The sequence below is a fragment of the Cibotium barometz genome, chromosome 31, assembly GCF_041138505.1.
Source record: "Cibotium barometz isolate CiBa-2024 chromosome 31, ASM4113850v1, whole genome shotgun sequence".
NCBI lineage: Eukaryota > Viridiplantae > Streptophyta > Polypodiopsida > Cyatheales > Cibotiaceae > Cibotium > Cibotium barometz.
The window spans coordinates 18,773,949-18,788,950 of record NC_141076.1 but is presented as its reverse complement, the minus strand read 5'-3'; the positions used below and the strand labels follow the sequence as shown (position 1 = coordinate 18,788,950).

The window sequence follows — 15,002 nt, the reverse complement described above, 5'->3', positions numbered from 1 at the left end:
AGAACCATCCTTTGGAAACGCAGAACGCTACATTTTGCCCAAAATACAGCCTTCACAAACATGTTTCAATGGTGCCTCAAGAGGGAGCAATGAAGCAACCATATCAAATTTTTGCAAACGCAGCAAACTAGCAAAGTTCAGATGACCAAAACGAGCATGCCATAGTTTTGCATCTGAAACTGCCTTTTCATCAGAAACTGCATTTGCTGAATCTTCCACACACTTGTCATAAGAATTGAGCCTATACAGCCCACGAAACAAGGTGCCAGATGCAATAATCGTATCACCAGAAGTCAAATCATGAACAGTACATCTGTCATCCACAAATTTGACTACAAGTCCAAGTCTAGCAAGCGCAGAGACAGACAATAGATTCTTCTTTATCCCTGGCACATACAAAGCATCTGAAAGTGTGAAAGCGCTGCCATTTGCAGCAGTAAGCATAATTTTACCAACGCCCTTCACTGGGTAAGAAGCATTATTGGCACATGTGACAGTATTCCCATTAGAGACAGCCTCAAGACAAGTGAACATATCACGATGCGAGGTAATGTGCTTTGTAGCACCACTGTCAAAATACCATACATTAGAGTCAACAGAAACTGCCAAACATGCATCATGTACAGATGGATCATACTGGCAATATACGCTAAACGCCCATTCTGTATCCTGCACAACATTTGCAGAATCTGCATTTGTAGAAGCATCCGCTATTGTGGCTGCATTTGACTCTTTCTTCTTTGCCTCTTTAGCCTTTAGCTTAGGGCAATTCTTAATGACATGATCATTTGCCTTACAATAGTTGCACCTGGTCTTCTTCTTGCCTTTATCAAGAGCCTTCTCAGACTTATTGTTGCTACCTGTGGAAGGAGAAGAAGTTGCAGACCTACTAATAGGAGAAGAAACATTGGAAGGGGCTACCTTACCACTTCTTCTCTGCTGGGCAGCAATAAATGCTTGATCAACTGCACGCTGCCTGGCCTTGTTTTGCCTGGACTGTGCTTCTTGCAAGAGCTTGTTGACTAAAGTATCATACTTGACAGCATCAGATCTGTCCTTAGTAAGAAGTCTCCACGTGGAAGCAAAAGTCTGATGTAAAGCATCAAGAACAGTCTGCACAAGAGAATGATCAGGAATAATCTCACCTGCAGAAATCAACTGTTCTTTGAGATCTTTAATCTCAGCAAGAAAAACATTCATGTCATCATCTTCCTGCATAATCTTCAATTCTAGCTCTTTACGCAGGTAAGAGATTTTTGCCTCGTTACGACCTGCATACAAACCAGCTAGAATATCCCAAGCCTGTTTTGCTGTTTTAGCTGAACGAATATGTGGGGTGATGTTACGTTTGACAGAAAGTGCAATCAAGGCATGAGCCTGCGCATCTTTACCATTCCAACGAGCTTGTTCAGCAGTGGGTAAAACAGCAGCAATAGTAGAGCTGCTAGATCCTGCAACATCCTCAACAGATCCTACATCCACAGAACCTGGACGTACATCCATACCCTGCACAATGTTCCACACTCCTTTTGCAACCAAAACATGCTACATCATGTATGCCCAAAGTGGGTAGTTGTTGTCTCCATCCAGTTTGTCTTCAGCAGACAACATGCGAAACACATCATTGTTGTTATCAGCCATGGCCACTGACTGAAACTGATGCAAAAGCTACCTGTAATGAAGCAAAGACTGAACAGAGAACAACTCGTGCTATGTAGCACGGTCCACAATAGAATACGTATGCCCGTTTTGCAGAAAATTGCACTGTCAAAATTTCTCAATCGGAGAACGTGAGTCGGAGGGTGCTGGCGGCGTAGCCCTGGGAGCCGATGCCTGCTCTGATACCAATTGTTGGAATTAGGGTTGCAGGAAAGCACACAAAGCTTGGAGAAGAAGAAGCAAGAATGCACACAACACAAAGTATTAGATTGTGTCAATGTACAAAAGATAAGTTAGCCCTAGAAGGATGGGCGTATATACAAGCCGGGGGAAAAAACCTCCTAAAGAGGGAAAAAGTGCCCCGGCAGTCCTAAGTGTGTTCACACACATCACTGCCTATATATATATATGGCAACAGAAGCCATCTGAAATAGTCAAGAGTCTAAACATATGTTTTTACACAAGTTTTTTTTTTGGGAGGTAAATGCATGGAAAGTAGTAATTTGATCATTGCAATTTTTAACTTGTGAGGTCCTGTCAAAGAGGTCATGCTTGGTGTAGTGCTTGTCTTTAGTAGTACCCAAACTATATGATCCAAACTACATCTCCCTCCCTCCTCAAGTTTCTACCACCGCGCCCGGGGGGGGGGGGGGGTGTGCTTCCATGCTGCTATGCTACTCCTTCCCCAAGTTCCGCCACCCCTTCCTTCACCGACACACCTCCTCCTTTTTCCCTTCTTTTGATGAAGGATAGAGAGCTACAGTCACAAGAGATTGGTGGGACATGCACACACTCATATTCTAAGGTTTTATTGAGAAAGCATGGAGGTATTAGGGTTTTACCACAAACTAAGGTCAACGTTTCATACATAGTGTAGGTGAAGTATCAGGGTTTTACCACAAACTAAGGTCAACGTTTCACACATAATGTAGGGAAGGGGTTTTAGGTCTTGCAAACAAGCATAGGTTTTTGCACAAGAGAGAGACGGAGATGCACACATTCATGCCATATGGTCCCACAATGAGAGTAGGAAAGGACTTTGTCATATTAGACAAACTAGACCCTTCTTCATGCCCATGAAAAGTACTTGAAGCCATCTGAAACAGTCAAGAGTGTTAACATATGTTTTTACACAACTTTTTTTTTGGAGGTAAATGCATAGAAAGTAGTAATTTGATCACGTTCAATGCAATTTTTAACTTGAGGTCCCGTCAAAGAGGTTGTGCTTGGTGTAGTGCTTGTATTTAGTAGAACCCAAACTACATCTCCCTCCCTCCTCAAGTTTCCACTACCGAGAGAGGGGGGGTGCTTCCCTGATACTATGCTACTCCTTCCCCAGGTTCCGCCACCCCTTCCTTCACCCACACACCTCCTCCTTTTTCCCTTCTTTTGATGAAGGATAGAGAGCTACAGACATAAGAGATTGGTGGGACATGCACACACTCATATTATAAGGTTTTATTGAGAGAGCATGGAAGTATTAGCACAAACTAAGGTCAACGTTTCGCACATAGTGTAGGGGAAGGTTTTAGGTCTTGCCAAAACAAGCGTAGGTTTTTGCACAAGAGAGAGATGAAGACACACACATTCATAACATATGGTCCTGCAATGAAAGTAGGAAAGGACTTTGTCAGACCCTTCTTCAGGGCGATTCTCTTGGAGAAGAGAAGAGAGGGAAACAATGAGGGACCATGGGTGAGTTTCTTGCTATGTCAAGGTGGATTTTGCATGTGCATGTATTAATGTTGAAGACCATAGTCCTCAAGAATAATATTTGATTTTCTTTTTTGGTGAATTGATGGAGGGGTATATTTTTATTCTTTAATTAATCAATTTTTCTTTAAGGGGGAAGGGGGGTAATATCATAGATATTCCCTTAGTACCCATCCTTCACAAAAAAGAAAAAAAGGGGGAGGGGGGGTTAATATTGTAGCTAGTTAACAAATATTCCCTTAGTACCCATCCTTCGAAAAAAGAAAAGAGGAGGGGGGTTAATATTATTAGCCATATTCATTAATTAGTGCCCGCAACTAACTAATGAATAAACTAAGGTTCAAGCCTAAGGTTTGAACCTTAGCCTTCCTCCCTCTCCATGAGTCTGCATCCCACCAACCTCAGCCTTAGTTTATTCATTAATTAGTACCTGCAAGCGGGCACTAATTAATGAATAAACTAAGGTTCAAACCTAAGGTTTGAACCTTAGCCTTCCTCCCTCTCCATGAGTCTGCGTCCCACCAACCTCAACCTAACACCCTACTAGTCACGCCTCACACCTATAGAAGACCCGAGGAGAGGGAGAGCCCATGATACGCCCCACGAGAGAGAGAGAGAGAGAGAGAGAGAGAGAGAGAGAGAGAGAGAGAGAGAGAGAGAGAGAGAGAGAGAGAGAGAGAGAGCCTAGTAGACCCGAAAAAAAAGAGCCCACCAAAAAAATAAATCTTGTGAAGAAAGAGCCAGAAAGATGGGTAGAGTTTGAGATGATGCAAAGAGAGAGAGAGAGAGAGGCGATTAAAGAGAAAAAGAGAAGGGAGAATAAGCAAGAGAGGTGATGGAGCCAAAAACGTCTGGAAAAATCTCACCGCCTTCATTCTTTCGAAAGCATCATAAGATTTCGAAAAAAATAATAATCAAAAGCTTCTACCTCAAAGGTTTAAGCTCCTCTCAGTAATTACATAATAGCTAACAGAATTTGGCACCCATATATATATTTAGATGTGTGTATAATTTTAAGGGGGAGGGGGGTGGTAATGTTGTAGCTAGTTAACAAATACTAGTCCCCCAACCCGTCCTCCAAACGGGAGAGGTTTGGATACCATAGAGTAGGCCTTAAATTTGAAGACCATTTTGGTGACTTTGAAGAAAGCATCAAAATTGGCATACTTGTATATCAAGGCACCATGCTTTGCATATATTATATTTGATCCTCAAGCACTTTGTTTTCTTTGAACAGAGCACAAAACTTGGCATACATAGATACATGGAGAGAGATGTGTCCTCTTTTATATATAGTAAGAAGTGGAACGACCCATCTCCGACAGGAAGTAGCCATCTAATGAAACATAAAATTAAAAATAGACTCCTAAGCTTCCACCAAATCTATCCAAATATAACCTCATAAGGATTCCCCCTTAGGTAGATTACCTTCATGCAATGGAGTAAACAAAATGTCTTAGTGATCTCATAGAAAGGACCATGCTGCCATTATGAATAATATCTCTCTCTCTCTCTCTCTCTCTCTCTCTCTCTCTCTCTCTCTCTCACACACACACACACACACACACACACACACGAACATGCGCGGTAGCAAAAATACATAGCTCTTCCTCCCTCTTTCTCTCTTTGATCTCTCTCTCTCTCTTCTCCACATACATAGACAAAGACACATAGAAAACAATCTCTTTCAAAAACAAACCAACACTGTCTCTCTTTGCATTTTCTATGTAAAGAGAGAGTAAGAGTAAGAGAGATAAACTGATGGGCCAGGGAAACAACATCCTAGTAAATAGGAAAGCGGTAGAGTATCATTCGAAAGAGTAAATGCATCTTCATCTGGCAGCATGGATCCAAGAAGGTGGAGTGCAGTGAGTGGCCTTGAAGTAGGCAACAACCTACAGGAAAACCAGACTTCAAGCAAACAAGAGGCCACGATATCGAGCACAGAGCCAGCCGCCACCTCCTCCTTCACGCCCTCCCACTCTCCAACACTAACGTGTAGGGGTAGTCTCGGCGTCACCTTCGACTTCTACTCCCAGTCTCCGGCATCACCTCCGACTTCTGGTCCTAGTCTCCCGTCACCTCTTACTTTTGCTCCACCTCCATCACCTCTGACTGCTGCTCCACCTCCAGCACTCAACCTCTCGCCACCTCCTCCTTCACGCCTTCCCGCTCTCCAACACCTCCACCAGTATATGTTCGACCATTAGACACTCCCTCTTCTCCAAGCTTACCAAGAGGCTATGCAGCTGAGGACACCTGCCATTCTAGTTAGGGGAAGTGTAACGTGCAATCTCGGTAAATCGTGGGTTGCCTAGACAGGTTGGAGTGGCAGCTAGATAGGCAGAAGCCTCATCTTGCTTTTGCCATGACCCTGGAAAAAACACACAATCAGACACACACTATATTAGTGAAGCCTTGCGAGAGAGAGAGAGAGAGAGAGAGAGAGAGAGAGAGAGAGAGAGAGAGAGAGAGAGAGAGAGAGAGAGAGAGAGAGAGAGAGAGAGAGAGAGATATTAACGTCTCCTAAAGGCCGAAATGGCCCATGAGACCAAAACAAGGTACAACTGATGATGATGATGTCTCATCATAACAAATGTGAAAGAAAGAATGAAAATAGTAATATCCTAAGAGTGCTAAGAGTTGAAAGCTGAACCGCTGAATCATTGCGGTAAACTCCTCTGGTGGCGGGCAATGATGGCTCGAATTTGTCGATGGTGAGGGAGTCATGGACGCGATCCTTGTGGTCGTGGACGTCTTGCTCTACAGATGGCAATGGCTCTGTCCAGGGTGACTCCTCTGGAGGGTGGTCTGCCAGGTAGGCCTGTAGATGGGGGAGTAGAGGCTAGTAGGTTTACAGTGTTGGCTCTGAAAAAATATATGAGGGCTCTCTGTCTAGGCGGCTCACTGTCTAGGCAGCTCTGGTCCCACTGCCCTCTTGTCCCTCAATAGGCTCTCTCTGTGGCGTCTAAGAGAGAGAGAGAGAGAGAGAGCTCATTCTCTCTCATCTTGCTTTGGGTAGGGCTAGCAAAACATACACAACAACACACAAACATGAAGAGAGAGAGAGAGAGAGAGAGAGAGAGAGAGAGAGAGAGAGAAGAGGGGTGTTGTGCTGCAAACAGCCTAGAGGTCAGAGAAGCCAAACGGCTCTCTCTCTCTCTCTCTCTCTCTCTCTCAGAAAATGAGCTTGCATGCGTTACTACCTTGAGACTTGGAGTTTGAAATTTGAAATAAGGTGATCCTCCACCTACATATGGCATGAACAAAATGGTTCTCCTTTTATGTTATATAAGACATATTCGGGCTATTGATCTATTCATCGGGCCTATCGGGCCTGATTAATTAATGTATACGAGAAGTGAAGGTTTAGACCTTCGCTTCTGAGGGCCCCCATCTCTGCTCCTCTCTCAACAAGCACACCCGTCTGTCTGAGGCCATCGTCTCTTCCACACTCTCTCAGATGCGGCCGTCTGCCTCACTCACCCTCTCTCCGCGCTCAACTACGCCTGTCAAGCTCGCCTAGCATCTCGCACACCCTCTCAGCATCTCTCCGTTCACGTCTCTCCCTGTCTCTCAGGCTTCCATGCCATCTCTCCCTCTCTCTCAGCCAGCCTCGCACGGTATCTCTCCCTCTGTGCTCGTCTCCCCTTTCCCAAGGTCTGTAGGCATCTCTCTTTCTTGGCGCTCTCTCCCTCTCTTACACCTTTTGCACAGCACCCATTCTAGAAAATTCGAGGGGCCCTCACTGCCACAAGTCAAACCCATGTTCAATGTAGTGTTCCTAAGGTTCTCTTCTCTGAAGTAATTAATTAATGCTAAGGAAAATTTGGTACCCATATAATATATATCGCTCAGTACCATCCTTCGCATACACACATGCTGACAATTAAAAAATATACACGTGTGCGGAAAGCTTACATGGCTATGGCGGAAAACATAAGAACGCGCACACAAGCGTGGCTATGGCGGAAAGCATAAGAAGGAACACATTTTCTGCGAAGCAACATTATTTCACACCAAGAGATCCAGGGTTTACATTCCCATACGACACCTCTTTAGGGTTACGGTTTGCAAATCCTTGAATCAGGGTTCTCATTCTGCAAGAACTAGGGTTTTTAACAGTGTATCGGGAGCTCGTCTTACAGATTTTCCCCAACAGTGTACGAGAAGATCGGTTGTGTTTCCAACAGTGTACGAGCAGCTTGGTCGTCGCAGACTTTCTCTGGCAGCCATGCCTCCAAAACCTAACCCTAACAAGGCTGCCAAGGAGAAGCACAAGGCTGATACTGCAAAGAAGCAGAAGCAGGTGGAGGACAAGACATTTGGACTGAAGAACAAAAGCAAGAGCAAAAACGTCCAGAAGTATGTGCAGAGCTTGCAGCAATCGGTCCAGGCCCGGAAGCCTGAGGATGATCCCAAAGCTGCTGCTAAGGTTAGCTATGGTGATTTTTCTATTCATGTTGTACAGTATTTTTTCTGTCGAGATCTTTTCTGGTTCTCATGGCAGTTATTTTCGTGTTTCTCTATCTTAATACCTTGTTTGCTGGCAAAATAATCTGGAAAATTTGCGATTTTTTCTGATGTTATGGTTGTAATGAGAATTAAACTGAATAGAATTTTATACTTTGTTACCGTATATTTGGCTAATAATCTGGATAAGATCCTTTTAATTGCTATCATGGCACCTTGAGTAGTGTCAATCATGGATTTTCTTGGCAATTAATGCAGATCGGTAAATTTGATTGGAAATGGTGGTGTTTATAGTATTATTAGGGCCTTTACAGGCAAAGGCTGGTCGCCAGCTGCCTGTTTAGTAGCTTGAAGGCCTGCCAACAAGTTGGGCAATTGGCTTCACACACTGTCATGGATGGCCACAAACGCATATATGAGGTAGGTAGAGGTGGTTTGTTAGAAGATTGGCGGGCTGGTTTTCTGTTGCCAATACTTCTGGAAGCAGTGTAACAGTCCAGTCATGGACATTATCGGGTGAGAGATGAAAATAACGTGGCATTCCACATCAGCTTTTTGCCCGCTGCCTGGCTGCTGACCTTGTGTGTGAAGTGCATTTTGATTGTTCCACCACTCCTTGCACCACATCAACCTTGAAGGTTTGACATTCGGCTATAGTTACATGTCTGAATTTTCAACTGGTGTGCTTTTTCATTGTTTGCCTACATCTGCATTTCGTGCCATGAGGCTATGCGCTGAGGTTGAGCCATCCCCTCCATGCAGAAAAAGAAAGAGGAAGAGAGCCAGCGAGAGAAGGAGCTCAATGAGCTTTTCAAAGTTGCTATCAGCCAACCTAAGGTGCCTGTCGGTATGGTTGTGGATCTCATTGTGGCCTTGTTGTGTTTATTTTAGTCGGCAGTCCTTATCACAAAGCTTTTTGTTGTTTCTCATATACACATATATTCATGTGTGTGTGTGTGCACGCGCGCATGCATGTGTGTGTGTGATGCTTGTATGCATCTACATATTGTGCACGTATTTACTGTGCAAAAGTAGGTACGCACTTACGCCTGTATGTATGTCTCTATGTGAATAGATAGGGTGGTCCTGCCCACTATTACATGCATCCATCTTATGCTTGCATAGCATGTGTGTATTTATTATGTATGCATTCATCCTGCCCACTACTAGCATGCATCCATCCTATGCTTGCATAGACCATTTGTAAGTATGTAGGTTTGTATGTAGATAGAATCGTCTTGCCCAATACTAACATGCATCCAACCTATGCTGCAGGCGTGGACCCCAAGTCTATTCTTTGTGAGTTCTTTAAACGAGGGCAGTGTGCAAAGGGGTTTAAATGCAAATATTCTCATGACCTAAATGTGGAAAGAAAGGGTGAAAAGATTGATCTGTACAGTGATCAACGGGATGGTAAGGACTAAAAACACGTCTTATTCTTGGGTAGATTGACTTTGCTGTTTTGGTATCCTTAAATCTACCTTTCTAAGTGACAGACAGATATTGTTGTCTTCTTACTTGTACCTCTTTATCTGATTCTCAGGAACTATGGAAGATTGGGACCAGGAGACTTTGGAAAAGGTCGTGCAATCCAAAGGCACGGAGTACAGCCAAAACAAACCAACAGAAATAGTATGTTTGTCACCTTTTAACATGCCACCTTGCTTTATTGCATCCTTCTTAAATGTTAGCAGTGCTTGTGGGGATGCCACGTTTGCAAGTTGTGAACAGACACATGTCATATACAGGCCGCATGGTTCTGTCCATATAGCAGGTACATTCGTATAGATCATGTACTATAGTCCATACAGGCAGGTACAGCAGGCGCACTCGGTGATTCTTGTCCAGAGGAGAGGTTGGCGATGATGTATTTATATATGCGCCTAGCTTTTTCTTCTCTTCACGCTTTTCTTTTCCTTGCTTTTGCTTTCCGACTATGACTCCTGAGTCCCAATAAGAACATCCTTGCATTGACTCCCCACTTGTAGCCTATATAAAGGAGGTTTCAGCCCTTATTCATGTTTGCAAGAACCCTCACATAGAGGGAGACAGACTGAGGCAGCATTAGGCACCAATGCAAGCATTCGGAGAGTGTAATTTGCCCAGGAAACGTGGGAGTGGGTGTGCATCGCTTGACCATGAGCACAATTAAACATTTCGGCATTTAATCACAGCCATAAAACAATCCACAAAGCATAAAATAAAAGTTGCACATATAACTCCACATTTAGGCTAGAATGGGCCGACCCCCCCTTGGAGTATTTGATTACCCAAGGAGAAATATAACATGTACAAGCTTTGAGGGCCTTACTCTCCACGGGGGATGCCGGATTTTCCATATACAACTATAAACTTGTCCTTCATCCAACATGAATGATCCATACACTTGTGAACTTGCTAAATTGCCATATGGGTCTTCCATAGCCGTAAAGAACCTATACATCAGCCCATATGCCTCATCCATATGTCAATAAGCTTGTAGGGTAACACATGCCTCTTCCATGAGTGCATAAACCTGTAGGACAACACATATGCCTCTTCCATGAGTGCATAAACTTGTATGGTAGCTTGTACGGTGCATCCATAGGCATAGAAAACATGTCCATCAGTCTTTGTGCTTCCTCCATAAAGCAAGAAACATGTATGAGAACTTGTATGGCACATACATAAGTCCATACACCTGAATAAAAGCTTGTATGGCTCATCCATAGGCTTCGAAAACTTGTCCATTAGCCTTTGTCCTTCCTCCATAAAGCAAGAAACATGTATGAGAACTTGTATGGCACATACATAAGTCCATACACCTGAACAAAAGCCTGTATGGCTCATTCATGAGTAAAACAGCTTGTTTATTGCATAAAACCAGAAATTTCAGCAAGCTTTAGGACTGTTTTGTTGAAAAACAGCCATCCGGGGTGTGCAAGATGGTATCGAGTAGTGAAAATCATCTTCCTCAAGCTAGATATGGCTATGGGGGCTTAGAAATGAAGAGAAATGGTGAAAAATCAGAGTTTTTAGCCTCCAAAAACCTGCTTGAAGCCCAAACTCGCCCAAGAGATGACTCTCTCATGTTCAAATAAGCAAGAAAATGTTACAATGCCATGTGTAGAGCTGAATTGACAAGTGTAAGGACACACTTGTCTCACTTTTATCCTCTTATTTGCGACATGTCCCAAATCCAAAGACCAAAAATTCCACAATGTTCAGCTCTAAAAATATCCCACATGATAGCTAATTTCACAATGGCGCTTTGGCAATCCACGATCTCTGCCAAATTCTGGAGGTAATGATGTGAACGGAAATTCCATCGGAGATTGCCAAAAATAGCAACTTTCCCTAAAATTTAGAGATGATCTCTTTGTGTTCCATCACATAAGAAATACACGTAAGCACCGTGTAGAAACTTGTTTCATTGCTTGATCTCTCCCAAATCCTCAAGAGTTCGCCATACATACTTTCCACTTGATACTTGAGCTCCAAAGCCCATTTCTGTGTCCAAGAAATCGTGTTGAGTGCTTGGACTATGCTACCAACACTCGGTTCTCTATACTAGATAATCCCCCATCCCCAAAGCTTGTACATTCTTGATCTTTTGGGCATCCAAAGCCCATCCACACACATGAATTTTGGACATGCCCGAAATGGTGACAGACAGCAACCAAGGTGTGAAATCATTAGGAATCTTTTGTATGCATCATAGGTTATTAGCATGCACAAACTGGATCTAAGTTTAGATCCAAGGTCATCATTGTAGGTATTCATGTTTTGGTAATAAAGTAGATTAGGGTCTTTTTATGTGTTTTCTAAACATAGGATTAGCGTTAATCTCTTTTGCTTAGTGTTAATCACGATCATGCTTGTTACAAAGTAACGGAGTACATTGCTAAACTTCTCCACAAATCGGCTGAAGCCAATGCTATTTGCAAGGCTCCAAAAGTGCTTCTTTGCTTGTAGGAGTTTTGGCTAGTATCGAACCGTTAATTGCTGGGGCTGTGATGGGGCTAAGGGCTGAGAGGGCTGAATGGAATAATGGGAAGAGTTGGTGACAATTAATATAGGTGGTTGGCCTGTAAAGGGCCCTTTTAAAAATAAATTGCACCAATTGTGCTTGTATTGGGCATTTTATGTGGGCCAGCCTATGGGTACTTGGCGTGGCCTGGCCTACCTATAGGCTTCCCAATGGACTGTAAACAGCTTGTTAAAGGCTGCTTGAAATGCCCACCTCTTCCATGCTGATGCGGTGGCTGCCATTGATGTCCACTGCACTCAAGTAGTTCCTTAGCTTGCACAGTCTTATAGGCCTTTGTCCCAGGCTGTTGAAATCTCCCATCACAAGCTCACGTACTCTACCGTACTACATCCCTAGCCACCATGTCAATCAATATCCCAAAATTCCTATAGTTTTGGGCTCTTAATGGTCTTTCCAGGATAATCCCCCATTCCCAAAGCTTGTACTTTCCAAATATTTAGATGTCCTGGAGTCCACTGGGCCTCTTTCATACTGGGAAATGTCCAGGCTGGTGAGACACACACAAGAGCTATCAGGTACAAAATTTGCAAAACCCAGCCTTGATGGAAAAGAATGCAAACTTGAGTGAAAACACAGATGTGATGGGGTTCTTCTCGATGGATCTCCACCCCCTTGTTTCTACTATCAAAAACTTGACACTGTAAAACCAATGTAACATGGGTGCTTGCGGACGCGTGTTCACTGTTCATGAATTGATTGATTGCGATTAGTGTCTAATCACAAACTTAAACCCATGCCCAAGCCCTAAACTGCTTCTTCATGCTCAATACATAGTAGAGAGAGATGACCTAATTTACTATGTTTTACTAACATGAAATATATGCAATGCTGAATAGAGATACTCACTGGTAGCATTGCTCCTGAGTTCTCAGTGAATATATGCAATGCTGAATAGAGATACTCACTGGTAGCACTGCTCCTGAGTTCTCAATGACTTAATGATGACTCATTGAACAATGAATGAATATGGCTATGGCCTAGACTTCTATTTATAGTGTCTAATGTTGGTGAGTTGGCTACCAACGCTACCAACTGTAAGCGGAAGGGCAACTGTACACGAAAAATCTTATCAATCATGAAATCTGAAAATACACATAAGCATGCCAGAAACAAGAGAAATCTGCATAGTACACCACATTAGGGGCCAGAAGATGGGCTGACCACCCCCCCCCCCCCCGGCGCTCCTTTATGGTTAGATTACCAAAAAGGAGTCTGCTTCCAAATACAACTTCACGAGTGCCCAAGGATTCTCCATTGGCCAGCACCTGTCTCTTCCAGTACAATATGAAAGTAAAACAAAAACACAAGCAGAATTTGTTGATGATCTTCAGCACAAGAGAGCATTCCCGGCATAAAGCATATGTAGGACAACCATGGACAGTCCATAGCACTTCCACATCAGCCCGGGACAGCTTTGCATCTTCATCTTCCTCCTGTTTGGCTCATAGAACTAGTTGACCAGCCTTATAGGGCTGTTAGCAACAGTTGACCAGCTCTAAGAATCCATAGAAGGGGTCGACTGGCAGCAGCACACATTCCAGGAGGACTCCAATCAGCAACAGATGACTCTCCCTCAAATTGGCCAGCTTTCTCCCCTCTTTTGTGCCCTGACCAGCAGCTTTTTAAGAGCTGTAAACAAGCAGCCAGCAGCAAGACAGGCTCCTAGGAGTAGTCGACCAACTTCTGCCATACACCTGGATGGTTTCCGTCGCGATGGCTGGTGAGAGAAGGCTGCCCACAGCTGCAAAACTGGTTGACCAGCTCCCATGCACCTTGAAAAACAGGCGCATCCTCCAAATTTGAGTTTTTTGCTAGTAATAAGGGCTCCCCGTCGGAAAAAGCTCAAACGTGTGCTTTTTAGGTCCAAAAAGGGGGCGCCTACTAGAAGTGGGTATAAATGAAGTCTGGTGCCCACCTTATGGCTGCCACATGTATTAAATAAGTTTCGTCCAGTGTGTACACCTTATAAGTTGTCTGGCCACTAATAAGTGTCTGTGAATGTGCACCCATATTTATTAGTATGTGAAAACGTAAAGCTATAAATTGGGTTTTTGGGGACACTTACCATGTGCAAAACACATGTAGACCACATGTCAGTCCCAAACAGGTGTGCACATATATGTCCACAGGGTGGTCAGGCGTCCCCGGCCCCATGGACAAACACAGGCAGAAAATCCAGGCATTGTCCAGGCAAACAAGACAAGTCATCCAAAGATAAAATCAAAGTCATGCACGCACACGAGTGCAGCTAGACCGGAAGAAACACCCAATTGCCCAGTTGTATCCGATAAAATGTCCAGGGCTTATGATCCTTCCGGAATCTTTCTATAACATAAATGCAAAAGATCTCCAGGATAGCTAGTCCCAGGGACTTACATCATGTCAGGCTCATATACATGTACACCATGTCAGGCCCCACAAGCCACACATGTACTATCATGTGAGGCTACACCAGCCATACATGTACTGTCATGTCAGGCTCCATGTGCCACACAGACACACCATGTCAGGCTACACCAGCCATACATGTATGTCATGTCAGGCTCCACATGCGATGTCACCAGCCTAGACATTTTCGAGTATGAAAGGGGTCTGGTGGACTCCAGGATGTCTAAATATTTGGAAAGTACAAGCTTTGGGAATGGGAGATTATCCTAGAATACAAAGGATCACGCTCCTTAAATTTAGGAGGGTTACTATTTTTGGCCTGACTTTGATGGAAATTGTGTTCGCGTCATTACATATGGAGTTGAGAAGATACCAAGAGTTGCCAAAGTGCCTATGATAGAATGTCTACCAGGTGGGATATGTTTAGAGAGAGTTTATGGAAGGACCCATCTCTTAGATTGGGACATGTGGCAAGAAAGTGGACCAAAGTGAGACAAGTGGCCTCACACTTGTCAGAAAGTGGATCAAAGTGAGACAAGTGGCCTCACACTAGTCACTTCAGCTATTGTGTGGCTCTCCACTTGTCATTATAGCCTTCTTTTGCCATTTTAGCTCATGGGAGGTCCAAATCTATAAATTGGGGCCCTCTCTCTACATTAAAGGAGGCTCTGTGAGGGCAAAAGAGACCAAAGGACCAAATATATGAAAGATCAGAGTAAAACACACAGCATGCAATGGT

General features: G+C 43.7%; 1 protein-coding gene across 1 annotated transcript in view; it reads left to right on the top strand.

The window, feature by feature from the left end:
* The first annotated feature begins 7,243 nt into the window (after positions 1-7,243).
* Positions 7,244-15,002, top strand: part of LOC147620575 (zinc finger CCCH domain-containing protein 11-like) — a 65,816-nt gene continuing 58,057 nt past the window's right edge. The window contains exons 1-4 of the mRNA XM_086824816.1: positions 7,244-7,807; positions 8,608-8,692; positions 9,121-9,258; positions 9,389-9,477. Coding sequence (XP_086680942.1) covers positions 7,607-7,807; positions 8,608-8,692; positions 9,121-9,258; positions 9,389-9,477 — 513 coding nt within the window. The 5' untranslated portion in view covers positions 7,244-7,606. The remainder of the gene's footprint in view (positions 7,808-8,607; positions 8,693-9,120; positions 9,259-9,388; positions 9,478-15,002) is intronic.